Source organism: Tiliqua scincoides, chromosome 7 (assembly GCF_035046505.1).
Source record: "Tiliqua scincoides isolate rTilSci1 chromosome 7, rTilSci1.hap2, whole genome shotgun sequence".
NCBI lineage: Eukaryota > Metazoa > Chordata > Lepidosauria > Squamata > Scincidae > Tiliqua > Tiliqua scincoides.
The window spans coordinates 27,955,332-27,983,316 of NC_089827.1; the positions used below are offsets into that span (position 1 = coordinate 27,955,332).

The 27,985-nt window shown below is 43.9% G+C and overlaps 1 protein-coding gene across 1 annotated transcript in view; it reads right to left on the reverse strand.

Moving 5' to 3' along the window:
• The window catches only part of LAMB4 (laminin subunit beta 4), a 61,762-nt gene that overhangs the window by 18,578 nt on the left and 15,199 nt on the right, over positions 1-27,985 (reverse strand). Inside the window, exons 9-25 of the mRNA XM_066633740.1 lie at positions 27,756-27,944; positions 24,824-25,003; positions 23,424-23,533; positions 22,544-22,623; positions 21,690-21,842; positions 20,044-20,188; positions 18,177-18,362; positions 17,689-17,810; positions 17,313-17,433; positions 14,720-14,897; positions 11,802-11,945; positions 9,135-9,366; positions 7,240-7,397; positions 5,624-5,848; positions 4,045-4,265; positions 3,112-3,208; positions 2,363-2,738 (exon numbers count right to left, since the gene is read on the reverse strand). Of these exons, the coding sequence (XP_066489837.1) occupies positions 2,363-2,738; positions 3,112-3,208; positions 4,045-4,265; positions 5,624-5,848; positions 7,240-7,397; positions 9,135-9,366; positions 11,802-11,945; positions 14,720-14,897; positions 17,313-17,433; positions 17,689-17,810; positions 18,177-18,362; positions 20,044-20,188; positions 21,690-21,842; positions 22,544-22,623; positions 23,424-23,533; positions 24,824-25,003; positions 27,756-27,944 (2,917 nt within the window). The remainder of the gene's footprint in view (positions 1-2,362; positions 2,739-3,111; positions 3,209-4,044; positions 4,266-5,623; positions 5,849-7,239; positions 7,398-9,134; positions 9,367-11,801; positions 11,946-14,719; positions 14,898-17,312; positions 17,434-17,688; positions 17,811-18,176; positions 18,363-20,043; positions 20,189-21,689; positions 21,843-22,543; positions 22,624-23,423; positions 23,534-24,823; positions 25,004-27,755; positions 27,945-27,985) is intronic.

Below are 27,985 nucleotides of genomic sequence, written 5' to 3' on the forward strand. Positions count from 1 at the left end.
TTAACCTAATCTTTCCACTAGATGTGAATTATTTCAGTTTTCAGAAGTGATGCTTACACTGGTTTCTGCATTTTCTCATATGCTAAGTTACACAGAGGAGACTACTGATTTTACCAATAGCTTTCTAGCTTACATTAGCAATATTTAGACATTCTGCATTCCAATGAAAAAGCAGTTTTGTAGTATCAGTTCAAGTGGAAACATAATATGTTAAGCATAACAGAAATGTATGGCCCTACAGTTGAGAAAGGTCATCCATGGATCATAGTTCTAGTTCTCTTCAGGAATCATGAGAATGATTAATGCTCTGAGAATGATTAATGCTCAGGTTTGTGAACAATGCTTAGTTCAAGTGTGATTCCGTTATCAAATACTTTTAATGCAATTCATATTAAAAATGCTTAAATTACTGCAGCCATTTTCAACCACTGTGCTGTGGCACACTGGTATGCCGCAAGTGATCCACAGGTGTGCCACAGGAATTTGAAGGAAGGTCATTTATTAGTAGGGCCAATGGTGAGCTTCCACTGGCAACATGGTGTGCCTTGTCAATTGTCAAAAATCTGATGGTGTGCCTTGACAATTTTAATGCCTTGTCAGTGTGCTATGAGATGAAAAAGGTTGAAAATCACTGAATTAATGGATCAGAGTGAAATATTGTCAGAAATATTAATTTAAAAAGTAGGTAAATATTCTCAGATTTAAAAAAAAAACGTTATTTGCTGTGGGGTATAACTGCAAGTGGGGGTATAACTGCATAAACTGCACAGGCCTTTCAAGCAAGTACACTTTTTACCCCTGCTACTCCCTAAGATGTTGCCTAGGATCAGAACAGATGTGATGTTAGATATGAGTTTCCTTCTCAAGCTGCAATCCTATATACATGTATTTGGAGTAAGTCCCATTTAACGCAGTGGGGCTTACTTCTGAGTTCACATGCATAGGATTGTCCTGTCAGTCTTAGGGTGCAATCCTAACCTGTGCTGGGACAGGCAAGCCAGGAGGCTTGCGCTATATGCAGTGCAGGATTGTGGCCAGAAGCAGCTCAGCTAGCTCAGCTCATAAACTTTCCCCTTACCCCTGTAAGGGCTACTGGCCACAATGGATCTGCTCCCTGGGGCATTTGGTGGACCACTGTGAGATACAGGAAGCTGGACTTGATGGGCCTTTGGCCTGATCCAGCAGGGCTCTTCTTAGGGTCTTATAACTTGTGCCACCTCTGGAGGTGGCACAAGTCCTAGGAGAGCGGAGCGGCTTGAAACCACTCTGTTCTCCCCAGGAATGGGGGCAGTGGTGGGATTCAGCCGGTTTGCACCGGTTCTATAGAACCGCTAGCTAATCTAGGTGTTGGTTCTGCAAACCGTTTGCTGGCCGGGGAGTGCACGCCTTGAAATGTCCCTGGCGCGGGAGAGTGAGAGGTGGGTGCTGCCCGGGCTGATGCACGTGGAGCGGCGCTTGCAAGAGGCAAGGGGGGAGGCAGTGGGGGGGCTGTGGCCATGCAGGGCTAACCCTCCTGGGGGCCCATCGCCCTCCCCCCCCTGCCCAGGAACACCTTCCTTCTCCCCGCTCCCCTCATGGCTACCTTTTCCGCTTGTGTCAGCACAGGCGGGCCGACACAACCGGCTGAGGGAAGCCGGCGCAGAGGCTTATGTCAGCCTCCGCAGGCTGGTGCTTCTCGGAGCGCCGGCCCGGCTTCCCCTCAAGGAGGCACAAACGTGCTTTATGGCACGTTTGCGACCCTCCTAGGCTGGCCCAAGAGACTTGGGCTGGCATAGGGCACAGTTTGGATTGTGTGCTTATCTTTCTTTCATCAGTTGCAAGATATTTCAGTCCCACTGCATTTCGTTTCCTCTTCAGTCACAGATCAGCTATGCATATCAGATCAGTGATGCTCAATGCAATAATCTTGGCAGGCAAAGCAAAGAAGGTGGGGTTGTTCAGTTATACCACACAGGGGACACAGGAGGACACATCACACATGAGAATAAAAGCAGAAACACACATAACTAGAGAACCCAGTGGTTATTCACTTAAACAGGACCTGGTCAGCTATTACTGCTGAAATGATACGCCTGTAAATATTATGTTGGAAACTCAGGAGGTTGTCTATGGAGGATACCTGTTTTGAGTAAGGAACAAGAAAATATAACATTTTCTTTGTGTAGGGGTGCCTGCATATGCATGTGTCCTTGGGACCAAATGTGAAGCTTGTGAGGGGCCACATATGCTCTTCAGTTGCCTATCCTTATTTCAAGACACCACTGAACCTATAGTTATACTTGTCACATCACATATAGTTGGGTTTTACAGAGATTGCTACAGAATCATGGAATAACATTCTGCTGTAGACAACAAATCTTACCGAATAGCGTCATAACTGTTCTGAACATTCAAGAACATATCTGATGACAGGACAGGGCTTTTTACAATGTGTTCTATTTCAGAAATGACCCTTTCATAGCCTTCGAAATCTGTATCACAGCCAGACATCGTATTCCTCTTATCTTCTAGTGTTGCTGCAAATCTCATTAACTTTTGGATTCTCTGAGATACGGACGTAATTAGATTATCCCACTGATCAAAACAAACATGACAGGGGAAACATGAAGGAAATTCCTGGCTGTATCCCCGGGCACAATGATCACAGAACCTTCCAGTGACACCAGTGCGGCAGTTGCATGCTCCAGTTCCTTTATCACACTCAGAAGTCAGAGTTCCATCCTGGTTACACATACATGCTGATGGAGACAAAAGCAACATGGTATCATTTTTGTTAGTGACTAATGAAATTATTGGTGGGGGGGGGGAGGAATCATGTAAGAGCAAAGTATTATTGCATATGAGAAAAGTCTTTCCCCATAATAAAACAATCATTTTTGGATTTTTGTTATGTACTGTACATAACATAGCTTAGCAAGCTTAGCACAGAGGTTCACACTCCATTGTACTGAGTGGGATGTACATGGTAATTGGTCTGAAAATTTCTCATGCAATTCCATTGCTGAAGCCAAGAAGCACCTGTGTGGGAGTCCACCTGGAAGTTCCATGTACTTTCTCAGAGTTCCTTAGATTAAAGACAGAATACAGTGTAATAAATGTCATCCCACTTACACACACACTGGATGCGAGGATCACCAAAATAATTGTTGTCACAAGCGTCACAGCGTCTTCCAGTATAGCCCAATTTACATGGACACTGACCTGTAAACTGTGAAAAGAGTCCATGGTCAAAAAACAAACAAAAGAACTGGCTGAACCAACTTTGCCAGTATGCTTTGCCTTTGAAACTACCAACTCACCTGCATGCAGGCATATTTATTTTCTCAGCTAAAGAGCTGCACTTAACTTGTTTTTGAATTTCTGTCAATAAGTTGGTGCAATGGAAGGCTATTGTCTTCTAACTCAGGTCCAAACTGAATGTTACATTAAGCTCATCATTGGCCCAGGTATGGATGGTTTTTCCTAGTTAGCAGCTGTGGAAGACTCATTCTGGACCATGGGATGGGAGGGCTTTAACTCTCCCCCACACAGCTGCCATTTTCTCTGGGAAGAAAGTTGTCATTGGTGTCAAAGAACCTGCGCACACATATCCAAAGGACATGTAATTGCACCAGGATGAAACAGCCCCCTTACTACTGAGAGTTTGTGTGGAGGAAGTAGTAACATCATCTTGCTATTACCTTCCCATGAGAAACGGTTTAATCAATATTCATAGGAAAAAACTCATTATCTTTAGATTTCAATCACCAATTGTGTCCATAATTATAAAGAACCATCAGTGTAAATAATGTTTTACACAGAATGAAAAGAGAAGTCTCTGCCCTTAGGGGCTTACAATTTAGATAGACACAGGGGAAACAAGGGGAGGGAAATGGAAACAGGGAGGGTAAGGTAGGGAAGAGTATACAATTGTAATAGCAATAGGTTTCTCACATTTTCCTCTTGTACAACCATGCTGCTTCTCAGTATTGGAGGACTAGGTTAAAAGGGATCCTAAAATATACACTACAATTCACAATCTGGTAATTAGCTCAATAAACTTGCCTGATCACATAGGTTATGTTGTGAGTGCTTTGGATTGCAGTCACAGTTGCAACATCCAATTCCCTGGCTCATATTCCAATAGCCAGAAGCGCATTTGTCACACTTGGAGCCTACCACATTAGGCAAGCACGGGCATGCTCCAGTTGACTGGTCACATGTGCAAAAGTCATTTCCAGATGGGCATTCTGCTGGGTTCACACCCAAAGGGTTGCAGCTACATCCTGAAAAGGTATCAGAAATTAGCAAATCTTGATTAAGAAAAAAAAAAAAAGATATTCCATTTGCATTAGATCTATAAAGCAAATTGTGTGTGACCCTTTTTCAGATGATTTGTTTCATGTCTGTCTTACAGCACAAGCCAAACATGTCTTTCCAGAAGTAAGCCTCATTGAGTTTCTCCCAGGTAAGTGTGTATAGGATTGCAGCCTAATTGTTCAGCATTTCCATTTGAGCAGATCCTCCTCTGCTCCTTCCCTTTCTGGCTGGGTTCCCCAGGGTTCTTTCTTGGTCCTTTACTATTCTTTTCATGCTTGCAAAAGTCCATGGCTTTTAGAAGTATTTGTTCATTGAAAACACCCAGAGATACTTCTCCTGAACATTCCTCTTCTGTTCAGTCCTGCAACCTCAGCTGCCTTTCTGACATTTCTGCTTAGACATCTCATTGCTATTTCAAATTTAACATGCCAAACTTAACTTCTCAGTTTTCCTCCTAAACCCCCCTCTTCTTGATTGCTCTGTGTGAGCATGGTCATTACCATCTTCCCTGTCAACCAGGCATGAAGTCTTGGCCTTATTTTTGATTTCTCCTAGTCCTGTGCTGTCCATATTCAGTCTGTCACCAACACTGCACTAAGCACTAAGCACTAAGCACTAAGCTTTCTTTATAAGAGAGTTTTGTTTCTGGAGAGGTAAATTAGAACAGGACTGAGCATACATACTCTCCATCTCATTACAATATGTCAATATAATAGGCTAGTTGACAGGTGTGAGTGCAAATCAGCTCTTGTTAAATACATAGTTTTGATCTTATACTATATATATATATATATATACAGGTATTAATACCTGTGTATATAAATACACAGGTATTTATATACCGCCTTTTTGGTTGTCAGATTTCTCCTCAGACTTTAATCCAAGGCGGTTTACATAGGCAGGCTGTTCTAAGCCCCCGTAGGGATTTTTACAATTGAATAGTTTTAGTCTTTCATAGAACTCCTCCTTCCAGCTGGATTCCTTCCCGGTCTGGCCTCTCTGGCCCTTCGCCTAAATATTTATATTTATTATTTCTAGAGAACTTTGCAAAAAACTTATTTTACAATTATTGTGTTATTAATTCAGCTGTGTGGCTATTCTGTGTGCACTTAAGTCCTGCCCACTAAAATCCTATCTCTTCTCCTCTTCCAATAACAAATAAACAAACAATTTTCACAGAAAAAAAGGAACAAGAATTAATTATACTAATTAAATGTATGCTACAGTTCTTAGTGTACCGGTATAATTTATTCTGGCCACACTCTAAGAATTTTTTTACTGTCCAGTTCTAAACTCTTGGGTAATCGATAGGTTTCTTGCTTACTTCTGCAGTTCTGAAGAAGTGCTGATCCAAAGTAGCCTGGTTTACAGAACTGGCAGTTGGGTCCGTGTGTGTTGTACAAGCATTTTAAGCACTCTCCAGTAACTTTGTTACATGATTCCGGATCCGATGTTTCAATGTTGTTACTGCAGGAGCATGGAAAACACTGACCTGCTGCTGCTTTTGGATTCCCATAGAACCCACTGGGGCACTCGTCGCACTGATCACCTTACAAATGAAAATTCACAAACAGTGAATTTAGTTTTGAACATGAACTTTCTGATTAGCTTTTCAAAAGGCAATTTTGCAATCTAGTGCCAGGCTCAAATTTCCAGGAGCAAAATTTGACTGGTTCAAGGTTATTCTGCTCCTCAGGCTGGATGAAGTGCCACTTCAAGTGGCAGTCTTAAGGGATGAATTGATGGGGGATGCCCCATACCTGGAGCTTGCCTACCTACCTCCAGGTATGTTACTGACCTGCCTGTCACTGACCAACTACTAATCCTGTGAGTCATACTGCCATTGTGATCCTCTTGGTGTTTGCCCTCATTCCCACAAGGAGAAGGAAACAAAGGTGGACTACAGAGGTGGCAACACTGCCATGATCCCATTGATTTTCTTTCCCAGCAGATAAGTGAAGCAAGAGAGAAGGTGACCTTGGTGGAGGTGGAGGAGGCAGTGGTAGGGAAGGAGAACTAGGCAGAAAAGCTATTATGGAAGTGAAGGCCTACCACATTCTGCGGACGTGCCACCACAATCCCCTTCCCAGCTCTTTCCTCCCAAACAGGCTATGTGGGTAGAACCTAGAGGTGAATTGAAGAGGAAGTGTTCCTCTCCAGCTTTCTCTGCAGGAGTTGCCTGCCCAGACTGTTTGAAAAAAAAGAGTCAGGATGAAGATTGCAGCAGCAATGAGGATAAGGACAAGGTGAAGGCACGCACATACTGATGTGTGCTCAGAAGAAAGACAAAGACAGAAAGACAGTGGAAGGTAGGCACTGATTTAATCATGGGTTGGCTTGGGCCAGGATTATAGTGGGTGAATAACAGCAAAATTAAACAAGTCACTCATTACTAATTAATGGAATGTATTCCCACACTAGCACTTCTCACTTTTTATTAAAGTTTTGCCCTCACAATTGGAAGTTGAATAGAATTGGCATAGGCGATTAACCTTCACTAGACAAACGTGTCCACTTACTACACTACATATACCATGTCCTCTACCATGGCCCAGCTCTCATTAGGCATTTCCAATTCCTACCACAACCTGTGTCTCTTCTCCTCCCACCCTGATGTTTCAGTATATTGTCTTTTCCCATGAGATTTCATCTTTTGCCCTGACTAATAGGCAGAAAAGAAGGACTTCTGATATCACACCTCATTTTCATCAATCCCAATCATCCATACTTTGGGAAACCCTAGAACTTCACTCTGTTTATAGACCTATCACCAATAAGACGTGCAAAATGCTTCACAAATGGTTTGTGAAGCAAAGTGAGCAGGGAAAATGAGTGATCACACAGTTTTTTTTGAAACAGATAAAATGAAAATGGACTGAAGTTTTGTTGGACAAAGGAACACAACATCATGAAATGCATAACAAGTGGCTGCTCTCCTACCTGAGTAGCCCTCAAAACAGTTGCAGACTATAGCTGAAGTCCAGGGGTCTTGGTAACAGGAATGTGCAAAGTGTCTATTGCTTGTGGGAGAATCTGGGCACATGCATGGGTGACACGGCTCTCTTTTCAGAGGATTTCCATAATAACCATCCATACATCTGGCAAAAAAGATAAATGAATATAATCCTGCAACACAAAGTTTCTATTCCATATTGCAGTTTTTCCTTAGTTCTTTTTGATATGCTAGGCTTTTATTACTGTAACAACACTACAGGTTCAACCTTGTTATACACAGATTTGACTCAACACAAATGGCCCCTGCAAATGAGAAGGAATGTGCTGATCCCTGGAGAAGGGAAAAAATGCACCCCATTAAAATCACAGTTTAAAAAACTGTTTTTTACTGTTGTAGAGAGAGAGTCATGCAAGTGATTACAGGTATGACCTAATTATCCAGAGATTTTTCTATCTCAAAGCTGATGAGAAGGGTCTCTTAAATTAAAGGAAAACAGACATTTAATACTGCCAGAGAGGGCAGCCGGCTGACAATCCATCAATCAATCTCTCTCCAGGCACAAGGCAAACCCCTCCTTTTTTCCCCAGCAAGTGAAAGAAGGCTAAATGGCAGTGATTATCATCTCAATTCTTTCCCCCCCCACTGTGGCTCCTGGTGAAGGGAGGGATTGCTGCCTCCTAGTGAAGCCTAAGCCTGGAGAGAGACGGATTGCCTTTGTGTGCATTTCAAAAGGTCAGCAAGGCTGTTTTTAAATCACCAGAGCAAAGAGACTTTCAGCCCAATCCTATCCACACTTTCCTGGGAGTAAGCCCCATTGACTCTAATGGGACTTACTTCAGAGTAGACATGCATAGGATTGGGTTGTTAGTTTTTTTAATTGATTTGCTTTAGTGAGTTTTTTGCCATCCACTTGAGTTCTTAGAATGGAACCCTCGTGAATAATGAGTCTCAACCTGTATTTATTTGGAAATTAATGCTTGAGGCTTTGACAAACTACAAGGATCAGAAATGTCGCTATATTTCTTAAACCCTGAGAACACGGTCAGTGTGTATATATGGTACAGTCTAACAGAGCTGTAAACACACGTTTATTGCTGGCTCCACTGGGTGTGACTGAATTGTGCTGTAATCATTGAATGGCTTGCTGAGGATTGCCTTGGGAAGCCTCCCTATCAGGCCCCCCCATGAACTTCTGTTGATTCTAGGGGAACCATTAGCTACTGATATGTTCAGTACCGATTCAAACATACATAATTTAAAATCTACTATCTTATCCCAGTTATTTTTCAAAAGGTACTCAAATACTTTTTACGAATCAGGATTGCTTCTCTGTTGCAAAGCTCCTGGACACAAGCCAGTTACTAAAAGCCTACTTGTTAAATACTGCATTGTACAAATTACAATGTTCAAAAAAAGTCAAGTAACTGCCACTAAAAGTTTTCTAAGCACCATATAATTATAAAAATAAAAATTTGTTTTACATTCTGGCTTTATTTTAGGATAAGCCTAACACTATCTGTCCCAAACCCATCCCTGCCAGGCAAACCAGAAAGATACCTTGGTACTAAATGCCACTGAGAAGGTTAGGAGAATCAACAGTGATGCACTCCCCCTGCCTGCTTCTTGACGTACATTGTTGACTAGGGCCGTTTCACACTGATTGACCTAGGGAGCACTGCAGCTCAATCCTATGCATGGCTACTCAGAAGTAATTCCCAATGAGTTTAATGGATCTTACTCCCAGCTATGTATATAGAATTGCAGCCTAAACCATCTTTTTCTAATTTTATTGGTGAAGCTGTCCTATAAAACCAATTTCTCCCAATCATAGTATTATACATATTAAATTTACATATTCTAAATATTTGTCTACCCGCACCTTTCACAGTTGGCTCCAGTCGTAAATGCTTTGCAGTCGAAACATGCTCCAGTCTGTGGATCACAAAGTTCTGTAAAGCCATTGCAAGGACAAGGCCGACAATGGGGAAATCCAAAATATCCAGCCAGGCACTGACTGCATTGTCGACCGTCTACTTCTGGACGGCACAAACATTGTCCTGTCACCTGGTCACATAAAGCACTCATTGATCCTTGAGGATGACACTCACATTCTGGAAGAAAAAACAAAAATGATAGTTACAGAGATTTATGGTTGCATTAATCTTGTGTAAAGCCATCAGTGTGATACAACCTGGGTGTTCATGTAGTTGTTGCTCGTAGCAGAAAGTACAAACTGCTATCCAACCCATACTATGCCCATCCTCCTGCTATGCAAGCAAGTCATCATTTCCATGTTATAGGTGGAAAATTAACAGCCCAATCCTACCTAAATCCCCATGCAGTAATGCAGAAGCTCTGGCATGGCTTCCACTGCAACCCATGGGGGATTTTTGACTGCTGGAATTCTCCTCGGAGTATGGGAACATATGTCCCCTTGCCCTGGGGTAAGCCCCAGCAACTGTGATGGGTCAACTTCGACCTGTGCTAGCTCAATCAATGGGGCAAGTTCATATTGCTCTGTGGAGGCAGATCAGGCCTGGGAAGTTGGCATATACCAGCTCTGCTGATTCCACCCCTTCCTGGGCCCTATCTGTCCCTTGCTCACCCTATCTCCTCCCTTCTCTGCCCTCCCCTGCCCAATTCACTCCTTCTCTGTCTTCCCACCACTCTGTTCCAACCCCTGTGCCAGACTTTTCTGCTCCAGCAGGACTTCTGACATCTGTGCACATGGGAAGGTTCCAACCTTCCACCAGCAGCTTATTCTGCTGCAAACATTTTGTGGCAGATTGCACCAGTGGAACATGTGTTCCACTGGCACTAGTCTCCATTAGGATTGGGCCATAATGCTATAAAAAGACTTGTCAAAGGCCACTCAGTAGTTTTACATGTCATGCAGCTTCAGCGCAGGTCTCTCAGACCCAAGACAAAACAAAAGCATGTCCACTGGCCCATGTGGAAGGTGATAACTCAAAGCATGTAGAAAGTCCCAGGTCAATTCACAGCATGATCAGGTAAGGTAGAAAAAAAAATTCCTGTCTGAAAGCTTAGAGCATGACTGCTAATCATTTGAATCAATACTGAACTAAGCCTCTAACACATAAAATTTTTGCCAGGTAATCTAGCTCCAGTTATCACTTCGACTTATCTCTGCGTCAATCAGAGGGCAGAGCCTTTCAACTCTGAAAAGTTTCCTTTCTTTCTCAAGCAGCAGGCAGGCACAGAAGAGATCATTTTTTTCTACAGCAACTGGGAAATTCCAGCCAAAGTTAACCTTTTATTCTCCCTCCTTTTTGCAAATGCTTGCAAATGTTCCCTTTTGCAAATGCTTACAAAGCAGGTTGTTTCCTCCTTTCCATTTGAAACAAAGTCCCATGCTACAATTAAATAGTGCACCATTATTTAAGAACACCACCCATGGAAAGCAATGGGTCTACTTCTGAGTAAAAAGCGTTGCAAATATATGCAGCTGCATCTCTCTGCTGTGAATTGAATTGCACACTCCCAGTTATGTGTTATGGTTTGTATGTTGTATGTAGAGTTTCTGGCTTAACACACCAGACACCTTAGAGGTGGATTTGATTCATGGTTCCCCTGCAGTGGTTGCCAACCTTTTTCACTTGCATATCCCTTGGCAGCCCATTTCCATAAATTGTACCCTTCATATTAGCAAAATGTTTGTTAATAATACAAACCCTCATCTCCTCTATATGAAAGCCCAGACTTCATGTATTTATCACAGTGTTTTCTTTTTTCATTTGTTTGAAGAACAGAAGACTCTGCCTTTGCACTGTTTTGCACCAGAAGTGTGCTGAGAAATTCTTGGTGATTGATCACTTTCTATATTATGTTTCAGCTTTTCTACTGTGCTGGTTCATACATGAATTGATGACCAAAAACTAGCTATTGGTGGGGCTTTCACAGCCAAGTAGCTACCTCCCTTCCTGCCTTGCTGGTCCTTGCAAGGCATTCTGAAGCACAACCTGCCTTTTTCTGCCATTATTCTATTCTTTTTCAAGTACCCCTAAAAGTCCTGTTGTCCCTGGGAGTACATGAATACCAGGTTAGGAACCACTGTTCTACTGGTATGTTGTTTACAGTGCACTTATTCTGATAGTGTTTAGAAAAAGGTGGCGAAGACCAGAATTTAAAAAGAATAAAAATGTATCTTATGATGTTTTACTATGTTTTTAATAAATTAGAGACTACAGTTCTTAGGTAACAATTAGTGGTAGGTTATTTTTCAGGATCTGGCCTTGGATAAAATCAGACAAAACTATAGTCAGACACCCCTCTAAGTTTAACCCCTGACTTATCCAAGCATCATAGAAAATTCCACGATTGTTGGCTCAAAACCTGCCCTCGACTTATCTGTGGGGTCAACTTATAAGTGAGTGTCTGCAGTAGATATACCAATAGTTTGACTCAGTATAAGGCAGCTTCCTTTAGAAGAGACTGTAATCATAAAACAGATAAGTAGCTACATGATATTTTTTTTAAGCAACACCCACCCATACAACACTTAAAATCAGCACAGAGCAGTACTTACGGTGACAACCTTGGGACCCAAAGCTGTGGCTTCCAGCTGAACATTTATCACAACAGCGTCCTATGACATTGGGTTTGCACTGACACTGGCCTCCAATTTTCTTGCAATCAGAGCTCACTGAGCCTTGGGGATGACACCTGCAAGCTATCAAAAACAACAACAAACTCCTCTGTTTATAGCCTGATAGAGTTACAGAAATCAAAACAATGCCATCAAAATCCATATTCATTCATTTAAATTATTCGTATTATGCTCTTTTTCATGACACCAGGGTGGTTTCCAACACTGAACCAAGTAATACATAAAACATGAGCAAACCTGAACACACCACTTATACTCGTGTGTAAGTCAAAAAAATTTATGCCTAAAAATTGACCCTGAAAACCTGGATCGACTTATACATGAGTCAATACAGTAAATCTGTGGTTTTCAAACTCTCAGGGAGAGGGAGAAACTCCCTCTCAAGGAGTTTGAAAACCGCAGTAAGTCCTTGCAGGGGAGGGGAGGGAGGCAGCGGGGGCGGGGGGAAGGTAGTGATGCAATCCCGAGGTTTGCGTTGCTAACGGGGCTACAAGGACTGGGATGCACTCACCAGTCCCTGCAGCAGGATCCTGCAGGTGCAGACAGCCCTGTGCGAGTATCTGCAGGACTCCCCAGGTCTTCAAAAGTGAAAGTGGAATGATCACGTTCCACCTCCACAAAACAGGAAGTGGAGCGCGATCGCTGCACTTTTACTTTTAGAAGGCTAGGGAGCCCTGCAGATGCCCACGCAGGGCTCCCCGCACCCCCAGGATGCTACTGCAGGGACTGGTGAGTGCATCCCAGTTCCTGCACATCCCCCGTTATCGACGTGATCCTCAGGATCATGTCGCTGCCTCCTCCTTGCCTCCTCACTGCCCCCACTCCTTAAGGAGACAGAGGCCAGAGCCTTTAGGCTGGGGCGTCACGATGCCCCAGTTTGAAAACCACTGCAGTAAATAAAGCAGGTGCTTATAGGAGCTTCTGAGAAGTTTCTGGGAAGCTTAGCAACTGTCTAGTGAAGTGGGGGGTGAGACTAGATTGAGAAGCAGGACACAGGGGGTAGAGAAAAAAGGAAAAATTTTACTAGTAATTACAGTATTCAGAGGCAGCTGTTTTAGCTTCTTCTCCAAACAGGAGGCAAAATGAAGGCACTTATGGGAATTGTTGGCTGTATGAAGGTTGCTGCTATGGAAGTACAGCACTTACTCCTCACAAAGCTTCCTCACAATTCCCACAAACGCCTTCATCTCCCTTCCAGTTTGGAGAAGAAGCTAAAATGCCTCTTTTTTTTCTTTTTGCTGCTGCCTCAGAACACTCCTGGCAAGTCATTTTCAAAGAATTTCACACACCCCTGAGTTTAGGGGTCTGGTTTTTAAAACACCAGGATGGAATCCTCATTTGCATCTGAAACAAAGTCCCAGGCTGCAATTCAGTGCACCATTACCAGTAGACCCAAGGAAAGCAATGGGTCTACTTCTGAGTAAACAGGGTTGCAGCTATGTGTGGCTGCACTTGCTCACAGTCATTCCTTGTTGCTTGTCTCTCTGCTATGAATTGAACTGTACACTCCCAGTTATGTGTTCTAAGTTGTATGTTATATGTTGAGCCTTAACACACCAGGTACACTAAAGAAGGATTAATGGTTCTTCCAGTATGTTGTTTACAGTGCGCTTACTCGGACAGTGTTTAAAAAAGGTTGTGAAGAAAGACCATACTTAAAAAGTTAATGAACAAAAATGTATCTTAGGAACTTTTGCTATATTAGAGACTGTACAGTTCTTAGGTAACAATGAACATGGCAGGAGGGGGCAGGACTGGCAGAGCTCAGCTCCGCTGGATCCAGAGCCCCATGTCTAAATAGCCAATGCAGAGGCATGTAGCCCCATTAAGCAGAAACTTGCCTTTCTCGGGGGAAGGGAACAAATGTCCCTATCTCCCAAGGAGCCACCAGTGGCTGCCTGGCACAATTAGGATGCCGCAGCAGCCATTTTGGTGCAGTGGCAGCCTCACATGCCAGGCAGCTCAGAATTGGGCTGCCCGTAGGCACAACTCATTTCCCCCATTCTGATGTGCTGTCCCTGCCCTTGGCTGACCCTGTGTGTACACACAGGCATGGAACCGCTGCCGCCAGATCCTGCGTGCCCTGGGCTACCATGGGAGGCGCCTCGGGAGAAGGGGATTTTCATCCCCTTCTCCTGGGTAAGGTAAGCAGCCCCGCAATGGGGCTACTCAGTTTACCGCCAACCAAATGTTGGCGGTAAGGTAAAGGTGCTCGTGTAGGGCTTCGAGCCCTGCATGAGTACCTTGGATCCTGCGGAGCGGAGCTCCATGGACCCACCTCCTTCCCTCCCCCGGCACGCCTCCAGCCTGCCCCCTCCCCGTGTCATGCCTCCAGGTCTCACCTCCACCCGCCTTCTCTCCACCCCCCACAGGCCTGCCCCCTCCCTGGAATGCCTCCTCCCCACCCCTGTCCCCACCCCCACTTACCATGCCATGGCTCGGTGGTCCATGAGACCGCCGAGCTGCGGAGGCTGTGCGACTGCCCCACACTAGCCCAGCACCGGCCGGCGCTGGGCTAGCACGGGCAGGAGCCCGGCAGAGAGGCTTGCAAACGTGCCTTATGGCACGTTTGCAACAGTGTCAGTGGCACGAAGCCATGCCGCCGAGCACAGGATTGGGCTATGACGGCCCAATCCTATTAAATTTTCCAGTGCTGGTGCAGTTGTGCCAGTGGGGTGGGCGCTGCATCCTGTGGTGGAGGGCAGTAACTGGGGCCTTCTTAAGATATAGGAACATGTGTTCCCTTATCATGGGGCTGCATTGTGGCTACACTGGAGCTGGAAAGTTGAATAGGATTGGGCCCTTAGCCAGTAAAAACAACAAGCTTTGATACTTACAAACTGCTCCATTGTGAATACGAGCAGACAGGCTTGCTATTAGCTTTGCACACACTTCTGGTAGGATATGTGGTCCAATCTCTGAAGCGATTTCAATGCAGTGATATTGCTGATACTCTTCCAAATCTTGTTTGTTGCACAAATTTTCCACAGAACTGATCCTGGGAATCAGCCCAAGCTTTGATATTGACAAAACACAGAGACACATTTAAGCTCATGATACAGTTCAGCAAAATCTTCTGTAGTAGAATTAGATTCAGAATGCTCTTTTACCTTGGTATCATTGCCTGACAATTCATACAGATGTGTCATTCTTGGGAATCCAATCCATTCAGTACACTGCTGGTTTGTCAAATCCTTTCATTGCCTTTAAGCTAATAATTCCTCTTCTTAGTTATGAATTTAAGGTCCCAATGCTATCCAACTTTCCAGCACTGATACAGCCACAATGCAGCCCCAAGGAGGTCTCAGTTACTGCTCCCCCATCACAGGATGCAGTGCATGTCCCATTGGCACAGTTACATCGGTGCTGGAAAATTGGATAGGATTGGGCCCTAAATCTCATATTTGACTCCACACCCAATAGTTTACATCAAGTATACTAGCAAATGGATAACTGAATGAACTGGTGCAGGAATTAAAAAGTCAGTAGATCCTGGCACATAAGCCCTAATGAAATTATCTGTATTCCTTATCAGAGTATTTTGAAGGATGCTGATCAGCTAATAAAAGATAAATGAGTCCAAAGTGGTTCACTGGTAAAATGGCAGATAACAAACATGTAATTTGACTATACTTAAACCACTGTTGCATATATTTCACAAATATCTTTAAATTGTGTTCTGCAATGTATTAAGTCCAGCAAATGTTAAATAGTTATCGATCTATATCACATGCTAAATGGTATATTAATTGCTATACAATTAACAAAATAGGTAAGTCCCTGTAATACATTCAGGGCCAAAGTAACACTGGGTTAATCCCATCATTGAGAAGGAGTCTGAAAACAGGAAATGGACCTTTTGTCCTCAGTAAGTCAAACTGCAGGGGAGGGGATTCAGCTTGGAAGGATAGCATTCAGGAACTGGGAGGGTTTAGCATCCCCCCCCACTGTTTTCTCATCAAAGGAGAAGGAGACAAAGGGCGCAATCATAACGTAATCCTTTCCAGCACTGACATAAAGGCAATGCAGCTCTGAGGTAAGGGAACAAACATTCACTTACTTTGAGGAGGCCTCTGTGAGTGACACCCAACTGCAGGATGCAGCACATGTCCCATTGGCACCGCTATGCCAGTGCTGGAAAGCACTGACATAAGGGGTTGGGATTGCGCCCAAAGAAAGTCAAGCAGCAGAAAAAGGGGCAAGACAAAGAAGCACCAGTCACCTCCTAGGCACCCCTGAAGGTAGGGGAAAGATTCCTAGAAGAGAACTGGCAAAGGAAGGCCCCAGACCCTGACTGGCCCCAGCAGGGATTCACTTAACAGAGGTAGAGACAAGGCAAGGTTACACTCCAGGTAGTGAAATGGGGACCCTCTTTTATAAGGACACATTCCAACAAGACAAGACCATTCTCAAATGTGGATCCTGAGGCACAAGTTGGGAAGTAGGTTAGACCAAGGAAAGAAGCTGACTGTTGTGGATTGAATCATAGTTATAAAGGTGAAGCAACCATTGTTTGTGTTGAGCATTTCAACTGGCACTTTGTTTTGTTGTTAAATCCTTCCAATACATCACACTATGCACATCTTCTATAGATATGTTGTAATCCCCATGATATGGAACTTCTGCTCGTGGGGCGATAGGGAGTCTGGGGGGGCTACTAAGTCACTCCAGTCCTATCATCCTTTCCTGCAGTCTCCCTGCCCTTTTCTCCCTTTGGACTTGCACCAGCAAAATTGCTGGAAGGTGGGAGGCTTATAGAGCAGAAACCCTTTTCCTTCTGTTATGTATAAAACTTGAGTTTGTCTGAGGAGGACCAGAGGGAAAACTGCTGCAGGAGAGGAGGCTGCAGTACCAGGAGAGGGAAGGTAGAGGCTGCTGTGTGCAGAGGCCTATAAAAGGGGCTGCACAAGGAAGGAGCGAGATAGACCACCAGGGAAGAGCTGCTGTGAGGAGCCTTGGAGAGCGAGCTCTACAGAGGAAGGGGAACACCAGGGAAGCTGACCAGAGAAGGAGCTGCAGGAAGGAGCGAGCTGGGAGAGACCAAGCTGCAGAGCGGAGCTAAAACCTGAGAGCTGAGGAGAGAGCTGCAGCAAGGAGAGCCTCTGAAGGCCAGGGAACAAACATCCAGCCTTTGCCTCAAGTCCTGCTGCCTCCTGCCTGCCTCAGGTCCTCTCAATTGGGGAAATTTGGAACAAGGGTGTTGTCATTTGGTTCAGGTTCCTTTCTTCACAATAAAAGCCTTGAACTCAGTTTGGGGTCAGTGGTTTCTTTTGATCCCTGCATAACACTTCTGAAGCCTCCAAATCCACCCTCCCTACCTGTTGGATAGAGCACATTCTTTTTTGGCACAGCTCCACTTCCTGAAGGGGAAGGATAGGACTGGGCCCCTAGTCAATCACAGAAAGCTCACAGCGCAGCAGGACTACTTACTGAATCAATCAGGATGGATGATGGAGTTGTCATGTCAGAATCAGAAGACTTGTAAAAGTAGACATCTACAAAATATTCTGCCCCTGGTTCAAAGCAGACAGGAGTAGACAGCATTTCAATTCTGTTTATTGGAAGGAATAAATCAAAATGAATTAAATAAGTCCGTTTCTCTTTATGCCAAAATTAATCATGCTGTGTGTATATGCACAGAAAACATTTGTATGTAAAGGGAAATGGGTGAAGTGGACATGAAAATGGCAGAGAGACAGGCCTCTCCCTTGGGACTTTCATTTCCCAATACATTGGCTTTGTACAAGAATATATTTTTCAAGAGTAGTTAAAGAAAACCACCCCAAAAACCAAGTAATATCCAGACCTCGCTGTAGATGGTAGAGCAAGCGAGAGCGGCTCTTGCAGGGCTGCCCTGTTCCAGCAGCGTCCACTTCCTATAATACCAGAATGCTTTACAACAATGCTTGCCATCCAGTCTTCTAAAGACTATAATTTGGGGAGAAAATTAAGTTTGTTTTCATACAAGCTTGAAGCATTCTTTATTTCATACACAAATATAAACAGAAGAAACTTAAATTATTTGACAGGCATTAAACAGAGATTCTAATCCACCAGAAATACACTTCCCCCAAGCCACTGAACACAATCTAAACAGAGAAATAATTTTCTTTAGAAGGATCAACTTGATGCATATGGCTGAATACGCCTTAGTGTTGCTAACATGTCTTATTTGCTTTACTCCAAAGGTTTTTGTTTTTGTTTTAATTATTTTTTTTTTTACTAAATTAAAATGTGTGAACTTGCTCTTGGAATACATACAGTGGACACCTAAACATTTTAAAGTATAATTACCTCAGGCTCATAGCGAATAATAATATTAAAATCCATCAGAAAAGGGATGTTGTTGATCATAAATCTTAACCCTGCACCATGCCAGACACGTACAAAACCAGGCCCTGACCACGTAACAGGCTTTCCAGGGATGGGCTCTCTAATAACAATATCCAGAGGAGAATTCTGACCAAATGGAACTGAGCCCTGAAATAAAATATTTGCATTTTAAATAACAAGTTTATTTGATAAACAAAGCACGTCCATCTTGCTAGGAACATGGCCACTTCCCCTTGGCCACAGCATACATATACACTGTCCTACCCAATCTAGGCCTAGGAGAATCTTTGCAATTTCAATCATCCTGCCTGAAAAGAAAGGCTAGGCTAAACCAGCTCTCCCTGACCTCAAGCATAGGTTGTAGGGCGACACAACTAAGAGCACAATACTTACTTTATCTTCAGCCAGCACAAGTCTCTTGGGCTGGCCCAGGGTGTTGTGAATGTGCCATAAAGCACATTTGCAACCATTCTGGAGGAGGCTGGGCAGGCACAAGGATGCATGAGCTGGATTCAGGCCCCAGGCTGATGAATAAGCATCAGCAGAGGCCAGCTGACGCAGGGGGGTGAAGAGGGTGGGGGGAGAGTTGAATGGGGGGCATTTTTGGTCAGGGGGAGGGTGGGCCTGTGGGCAAACTGGGCCAAGGAGGGAGGTGGGATCAGCCTCCAGCACTTAGGCCAGATCCTAACCCCCCTCCCAATTAGCCTGGCATTATACCAGGCTGCTCAGATCTGTGCCAGCGATTTCGCTAGCACGGATCCGAGTAGCCGCATAGAGGTGGCTGGTGCACAACATGGGTAATGGGATAAATATCCCCTTACTCCAAGTTGTGCTACAGCTATCTCCTAACCTGTGCTGGATATGGTGCAGGTCAATTGGCTGCACAGCTGCAATCCTATCCACACTAGCCTGGGAGTAAGCCCCCCTGACTATAATGGGGCTTACTTCTGAGTTGACATGCATAGGACTGGGCTCTAAGCGTGGCAGCAAAGCTCAGCAGGGACTACCTCCACACAGCCCAAGTAGGTGAGGAAGATGTTCTCTGTCTTCCTGCTAGTAATTAGGTCCCTGTATGCATTCCATTATTTAAGCTGCAGCAACATATAGGTTTTTAAAAATAACAATAATTTATTTCTATCACACCATCAACATACATGGTGCTTTACACAGAGTAAAAAGACATGTCCTCCCCCAAGGGTCTTATAGTATAGTTACTGACTCAAGAGAGACAAGAAAGGAGGAGGGGGATGGAGGCAGGGATGAATAGGTGAAATATGTGCAAGTTTTTCAGTTTCAGGTACTTAAACTTAGATACAGTAAGGAACTGAGACCTACAGCCCAGTCCTACCCAATTACCCATGTAGTGATGCAACTGTGGCAACAGGGCACAGAGGTCTTCTCTGGGTAAGGGAACATTTGTTCCCTTGCCCAGAAGCAAGCCATCACTGCCTGAGTAGGTCTATTCAGACCTGTGCCAGCTATATAGCTGGCGCAAGTCCAAGTGGACCCGGGAAGGTGTGGTTGAAGGCAGGGAAAGAGAATAGGATATTGGTGGTACCACTGTTGCCAATACTGCCCCTTTCTCGGCCTTGATCCACCCTCCTCCCTACCCAATCTCTGCCCCATTCCTCCCACTCCCTACTTCTCTCCCTATGACTTATCAGAAGCTGGTGAATCTGGATGGTCTGCTGGTTACAAGGTCACCCCATTTAGATGGTAAGACATGAGGAACTACATTAATGAGCCATCTAGTCAGTCTACATTGACCAGCAGCAGATTTCCAAAGTGCCAATTCTGCTGTTAGAAAGTCTTGAGGTATGAGATTTACCTGCCTGCCTGTTGCCTTTCTTATGCTTCTTTTCTGACTCTTGTTCAAGACAATGTTTCCATTTTCAATTGCGAAATCATAGCCTTGCTGCCGAAAATAGACATCACACCGTGGTAAAGCTGTGGGCTGAATCTTGTAAACAGGTGTTCAAAGTGAGAGCATCATCAGGGTGTCAGTTTTTTCTTGTTGATTTTTTAATGGCATATAAACAATCAAATTATAAACAAATAGTCAAGCAGTGCAGCTGTACAATGAAAAGGTAGACACATGTCTTATTTTCCATGTCAGGAAGGGTAACTGTTTACTGGCTTACAAATCAAGCTCTGTGTATCTTTGGGAAAAGATATCTAAGGGCCCAATCCAATCCCATTTTCCAGCGCTGATGCATCCTGCAGTGCAGGGACAATCACTGAGTCCTCCTCAAAGTGAGGGAACATTTGTTCCCTTACCGTAGGGCTGCATTGGCCGTGGAAAGTTGGATAGGATTGGGCCCTAAGTCACAGAAAATCAAACATATAGGTGTGCACCACTTTGCGACCTTCCGGCTCATGCCGGGATCACATAACCGACGACCACGTGTGGTCACATGGTCGTCAGGGGGCGCATACCCCAACTCTTTGAAAGTGGGGGGAGCTTTGCTTCCCTCTGGAGGGTTGTCTGAAATCACGTCTCTTGCGAGATTTCCGGTTTCCTCCATGAAACTGGAAGTCGCGTGAGAGATTTCCCTCAGTCTGAGCTCCGCAGTGACAGAAGTGGCAAAAGTCACAAGTCGTATGGCTGCTTGTAAGATATATGTATACAGAGCCAGCCCAAGACCTCCTGACCCTGCATGGCAAATTCCGCCTCCTTGACTGGATGGTGTTCCAGCCTCTGTTCCCCCCACTCTCCAAAGCTTTAGCTCAGCATTCCCCTCTCCTCCACATTCCTCTTCATCTCCCTCTTCTTTCTCAATTCAGGGAGTGGGAAGAGAAGGAGCAGCAGTGGAGGCAAGTAGGCGGACAGAAATCAACGCTCCCACCAGTCTGCTCCCTGAGGCAACTGCTTCAGTTGGCCTCACGGAGGGACTGTTCCTGTATGTTTAAACAAGATTGGATGTATGCTGCAATTCTGCAGAAATGCAAAGAAAAAGGATAGCATGTAGTTATCTCATAAGTGCAGAATTCAGCTTCTTGAGAACCTCATTTCAATACAACTTTCCTCCTGGGCAAGTTATCAGATACAGCCTGGAGCAACAATTTTCCAACTTTTTCATTTCTTGGCACACGGACAAGGCACTAAAATTGTCAAGATGGGGGGCTCACATCCTCCAATGGCCAAATTCATAAATGACCATCCCCCAAACTCCCGCAGCACACCTGCAGTGAATTTGCAGCACACCAGTGTGCCACGGCCCACTGGTTGAAAAATTGCTGGCATGGAGGCAGGGGGAGCAGCCAAGACAGGGGGAGCAGCCATGATAGCAAAGGGTTATAAACCTTGGCCAAAGTACAAATGGCAAGCTAGCAATTAATGATCATTTTTACATACCATAAAATTAAGCTTTTCTTAGTGCTGAATTTTGAATTGTCTAGGTGCAGAATTTTATTTTTTAGTTAATCGAGATCCCTTTGTAATCTCATACATCTGACCAGTTGAGATAAATAAATACCAAAGATGAAGATCCAGGGAGTGGTTTGGCATCTTCTGCTTCGTATATATAATAATCCAAAGGCAAGAAAAAGTAGCCTGGAGCTGGTTCAGCACACTGACGGCCCACTATGTTGGGCAGACACTCACATTTACCACTCGTAGGTGAGCACCTAGCAGAAAAGACAGCAAGAAGTACAAACAAAACAAAATCCACCCTCCTTGAACTATTAATAAATGGGAATATCAATGGATATGTCACAAGCTAGTTTTCCATTCTTATGTATTATTGAAATTATGATAAAATCACATTCTGTAAGAAGCCTTGGGCACCCCATTGTGTGGGATTACATTGTGGGGGGATTACGTAAATAAATACATAATGTAACACAAATATGTCCCACTGGATGGCTGTTACCACTATCAGCTAATAAATGAATTTTAACTGTTACCCTGCACATGCCCAATCTCGTCTGATCTTAGAAGCTAAGCAGAGTCAGGCCTGGTTAGTACTTGGATGGGAGACCGCCTGGGAATACCGGGTGCTGTAGGCTTATACCATAGTCTTTCGAGACTGAAGGTTGCCAACCATTAAAGTTTTATTACGATAAATTTATTTCTTCCTATTTAATAGACCCTCAATGTGGCTTAGCTGTCCACTGAAATAAACAAACAAAAAAAAAAACTCAGTAGAAACCCATTTAAACACCAGTGAATAAGTTCATGCCTAATTTCCTGTGATTCCACTGGCAAAGGCAAGGACTGTAGCTCATTAGCTACAAATTTGTGTTACATGCAGTGATTTCAGTGGAAGTTCCTGCTGCTATTTTCTGACATGTTAAATGAACTATTTGAAATAAGAAGTCAGACTTACAAGTTATTATAAGCACCACCAATGTCACAATTGCATGGAGAACAGCCATATAAATTACTTCCAAGGCCCCAGTATCCTTGCTGCAACAACCAAACAACAAATTATCATTCTTGCTTTTCTTATGCAAATAGCACCTGTGGGGGCAATCTAGACCATAGCAGAGGATAGGCATTGGAAAGGGAGGATTTAAAATACCTTCCTTCTGCAATCCCAGTTTTCCCTAAGGAAAATGCTCCTTGTGGCATTAACAGAAGCTTTCCCTCTTGGCAAATATGGAGGACCTAATCTGGATCAGGACCATGGTGAGGGTGGAGCATTAAAGACACCATGATCTAAAGGCCCAAACTGGCTGCTCTTTTAAAATTGTTAAAAAATATCAAGCATGCAAGTTCTAAGCACATGTTCCCATAATGTGTTGCTTGGCCCTTAGTGCCATTTGCTTCAAAATTTGGAGACATATGAATATAGTCGTGTGATGTATTCTTCCTGCTTCCAAACTCAGAGCAGCCCCTTCACTTCCCCAGACTGGCACTAGTGAAACCCACTTGGGCTTCCTCCGTGCTTTTAAGCCCGCCTCTGAAAGCAACAAGCAGCTAATTTGGGTTGAACTTTCCCTATAGCAGCAAGTGCATTCTGAACCCCGGACCTTTAATTTGTAAAAAAATGATTGCTCAGTTCAGTGCTTTTGGTTTTGATTCCCCTTTACATATCTGATGAAACTGAAAGTACTGTGGAGATGCTTCTAATTTCCCAACTGAACTTTCACAGCATTACCATACCAGAGACCTATAAAAGGCAGGAAAAACCAGAGAACAGGGCAAGGAAAATAATAAAACAGAAGATTGCAAGAAATATCCATGAAAATCTGGTGAATACATACAACGCATTCTTCACAATGTTGTCCAGTGGCAAATTGCTGACACAGACACTCTCCAGTCACTGGGTTGCATATAGAGGAAGATACACTTCCCAAAGGGCTGCAGTTACAAGCTGAAATAACAGAATGCCCACAATCACTGTCTCTGTAACAGCCCAATCCTATCCAACCTTCCCCACACTGATGCTGCAGCACCAGTGTGGTCACCACTGCATCCTGTGTGGGTAGTTGGAATGCTGGCAGGTTCCTTGATGTAAGGGGACATTTGTCCCCTTGCCCTGGGGTAAGCCCCAGCTGCCGCAATGGGGCAACTCAGACATGCATCTGTTTAATCACTTTCACACGACTATGTTGTCCTGTGACAATGGATCTGGTCCAGAAAAGGGGATAGGATCTGGCCTGCACTACTGCTACCAATCCTGCCCCTTCTTTGGAGCGATCTTCCCACCTCGCCCCATCACTGCCCTCCTCCTGCCTCATTCAACATCCCCTCAGAGTGGAGCTTACATGCTCCAATGTGTGTCACCACCTGCACTGGCACTGTAGGACATCACAGGCCTTCCCACCTATGCTACTAACTTATGCAGTATCATAGTGTGCTTTACAGCACGTTTGTAACAGCCTGCGCTGGTGAAGCAGTCCCGCCACTTGCACCGCAGAACCATAGGATTGTGCAGTAAAGCTTCCTTCTCACTTATCTCCTATCTCTCCTGTCTGCTGTTTGTGTGTGAATGCTGCAGCCACATGGGCCTTCACCACCCACATCACCCAATGCTGAATGCCAGTTCAACCTTAGATTCATCACCACCAATCATTACTTCATCTTTCAAGCATGAAAAATCTATGCATACAGTTATGTGTATGGAGAAAAAGAATGGCATGAAGGATTGGATGACTGGCAAACATTGTCACTGTGCTGTTTGAAACACCTTTCTCAGAGCTGAAAGCCTCAAAGGCACGTGAAGGTTCTGGTCTTTAGCAGCTCTTCTGTAGATATAGTAATAAACAGTTGCATCAACTGAACAGCACTATACCACAAGCTGAGTGGGGGAACAAGCAAGGTTAACTTCAAGTAAAACAATGGCTGGCAGTTCTCAGGAAAAAGCCTCATTCAGATTTGGCTTTGAAAGAGCCACAGGACAGAATAGACTTTCTAGTTTCATTATGTATGTACCAGTATGTGCTGTGACCATTCAGAATAATTTTGCAACCATTCCAGTAGGATTTAACAAAAAAAAAATTATTGAAAAACAGAGCTGGGGCATACTATCCTTTTGTCAATATGGTTTTTCCTTTTGGCATATAGCTTAACATGTTTGAAAACTAGTGGACAATAATGTACCCCTCCCCCCCACTTATTTCTTTATTTAATGTTTCGTTGGGGGAAACAGAGAAAAACATACGTTGGCAGCCAAGAGGATTGCTTCCACTCAGTCCATAGTAGTTAGGCTTGCACTTGTCACAACGAACTCCTTCAATATTTTCTTTGCAATGACATCGGCCAGCAATCATTCCAAGAACTGGGTCTGTGTGACTGTCACATAGTCCACTGTATAGTGTACCTTCTGTGTCACAGCTACAGGCTACAGGCACATAGACAAAACATGGATACATCAGGGTTCAAAAAGAAAGCATGAACATGCTTGACCTCAAAAGTGTGGGAAGCAGAATCTGAGTAACACCAGGGAGCTCTGATATGAATCAGGACCTTCATGGGAGAGGGGGGCAAAGGGTGTGAAATCGTCCTTCCTTTCACACCATTTCCCCCAATCCAGTTCAGGTCCTTGCTACTTAAAAATAACCCAACAGAGCAAAATAACATGCTTTTAAAGTCAGGTCTAGTTTGAGCCTAAATCATATACCAGTACTAACTGAAAATGTGCTGGAAGTAAGAATTAAAACAAATCTAAACATTTAAAATATTTCATCTTAACTGTTGCACCAACAGCAATTTGGTTTGGTTTGGTTTTTGTTTGTTTTGACAAGTGAGAATTTGCACATTGTTCAAGTCATTTAGACTTGCAGTACCTTGTAAAGTTTTTCTGTCCTTCCAATTTGTGTGAATGAGGGTTTTACTTGTAAGGTTACAGCTTTTAAAAAAGCCAACAATTTATCTGGGATATTGGGCAGAAAGTGAGATATAACATACATATATAACAACAGGATATATAGCTAGCAGGGTAATGGAAGAAGTCAACTTATTGAGCCTTTTCTAGTTGGACCCCGAATTTGTCATGAATTAATGAACCAACACACAATGCAATGATATGTGATTTATTATGAAAATTTATACCTTATCCTTCCGCAGCCAACAGCAAGAAGAACAATTACAACAATAAAACATAATGGCAGTAACATGATTAAAACAGCAAAGGCAATAAAAGCACTCTTAGTGAAACTTTCACTGGGGCGTGCATGTTTTCATAGGTATATACTGAAAGCCACAGTGAGAGGAGAGATGAAGCATTGCAGATACTGCAATCGATTATACAGATCGAAATCCTGCATAACTGATTGGCCCAGTCTTATGGTTGGCCAATTGGGTTGTGGATCGAAATCCTACCGTCCGATTGGCCCTCTAGTTAGTGTTTCAACAGCACCAATTATGGGGAACCTGGACGGAGCAAAAAAGCCAGGGGTGTTTGCCTTGTGTTCTCATTCTCAGGTTCTGTTCTGAAGATGGAATAAATGTACTGAGCTGTTATCTCTATGCCTTCCTTTATTCGCATGGACCCACTATATAACAGAAACATCAACTCCTTTATTGCAGAATACATGGAATAGGAAAGAATGAGAATGTGGTATGACAAATATGACCCTTCCTTCTTTTGTGAGACTAGACAGGAAGGCCTTTTCCTTCCCTTTTCCTATGTAAAGAGGAGAGATAGAGAACTTCCTAGTCACATCTCTCCCAAAACTGTTTTTCTGCACTCTTTTCTAAAAGAGTAGTCCCTTTCTCATGTACCTGTTCATACTAAACCCACTTCTGGTCTATTGCCTCAATTTAAATCAGCTGTGGCCGCTATGTACAATGTGTTGATTTGGTTTCTTAGCAATTAGCATCTTGGATCATATATACAAAATACCTGATTTTAGAATGTATAGCCTCCTGTATAGCCTCCTGTGTCATTTGCAAGGAACTGCCTTTTTATATTAGCAGCTCAGTCATAGGTGTACAACTGTGATTCAGTGACCTCTTTGTGACCTCATCTCCCCTCTCCGGAAACTGTTTTAGAGCTAGGTGTATGCCTTAACACAACATCTACACAAGGTGGGGCTGTGGATTTAAATAGGGCAACTTGCTCCCATAAGTTTCTTCCCAGGCCTTGAGATCTCTGTTCTGTGATCCCCCATTGCTAGATGTGCAATTGGTAGTTATCAGGAGCAGAGCTTTTTTGGTGGTGGCACTGCCTGTGTAACTCTCTCCCTAGGGAAATCAGATTAGCCCCCCCCCTTTCCTGCATGTAAGGAAAAACTAAAGAGATTTTTATTTCATGGGACATTTAATTCTGTTTTTGTGCTGGTTTTTAGGAAACTATTGCACTTTTAAAAATTTTATTGACTATGTTATTGTAGCACTTTTATTATTGAAAACTTATTTGGAATGTCTCCTCGCTGAAAAATGAGGCAAAAATATCAGAAATAGATGCACAAAAATAACTAGGAGTGGAATCATATAAGCACTACCTGGGACTGAGTCGCATTGAATTGAATGAGACTTCAGAGTAGAAATGCATAGGATTGCAAGGTGGATATGATTATTCTTGAATTATCTTAGCTAAATATTGTGGTACATTCAACAGGCAGCCAATCCTAACCTGCCCTGGAATAGGCAGACAAAGTAGCGTCATATTCAGCGGAGGTTAGGAGGTGGAAAGAGTAAGGGGACTTATGTCCCCTTACCCCAAGTAAGGGGGGTAAGACACCACAATGAGGCTACTTGGATCTGCGCTAGCAGAATCACTGATCTGAGCAGGCCAGTGTAATGCCAGGCTGCTCGGGAAGGGGGTTAGGATCTGGCTTTAGTGCTGGAGGCCTCCTGGGCCTGATCCACCCACCAGTCAGCCCGCCCCCAAATGCCCCCCAAACATCCTTTACCACCCTCCCCGGTCCCCTGCGTCAGCTGCACTTGGCTGGTGCAACCTTACTGGGTCTGGATGGCGTGGAGGTTGGATGTGGCCTCTGCAGGCTGGCATGGTCCTTGCAGCAGCCCAGCCAACACGTCGGGAGGCACAAACATGTCTCACGACACATTTGCAATACTCCTGGGCCAGCATGCGCCGGCCCAGAGTTGACTATGGATTGCACCCTAAGGTAATAAAATTTCACACTTACGGATACATGCATGAAGGTCTGAAATTGTTCTCTGGGGATCCTGATAAAAGAAAAACTTGCACTGGTCACAGTGTTGTCCCATTGTATTATGCTGGCAGTCTTCACAGACACCACCACTGATGCGATTGTTAGAAAGGTACACTGCCATATCAAAGTGGCATTTTTCAGAATGGCCATTGCATTCACACTCTGAAACAGAACACAAAACAGCGACGTGAGCAGGGCCAACC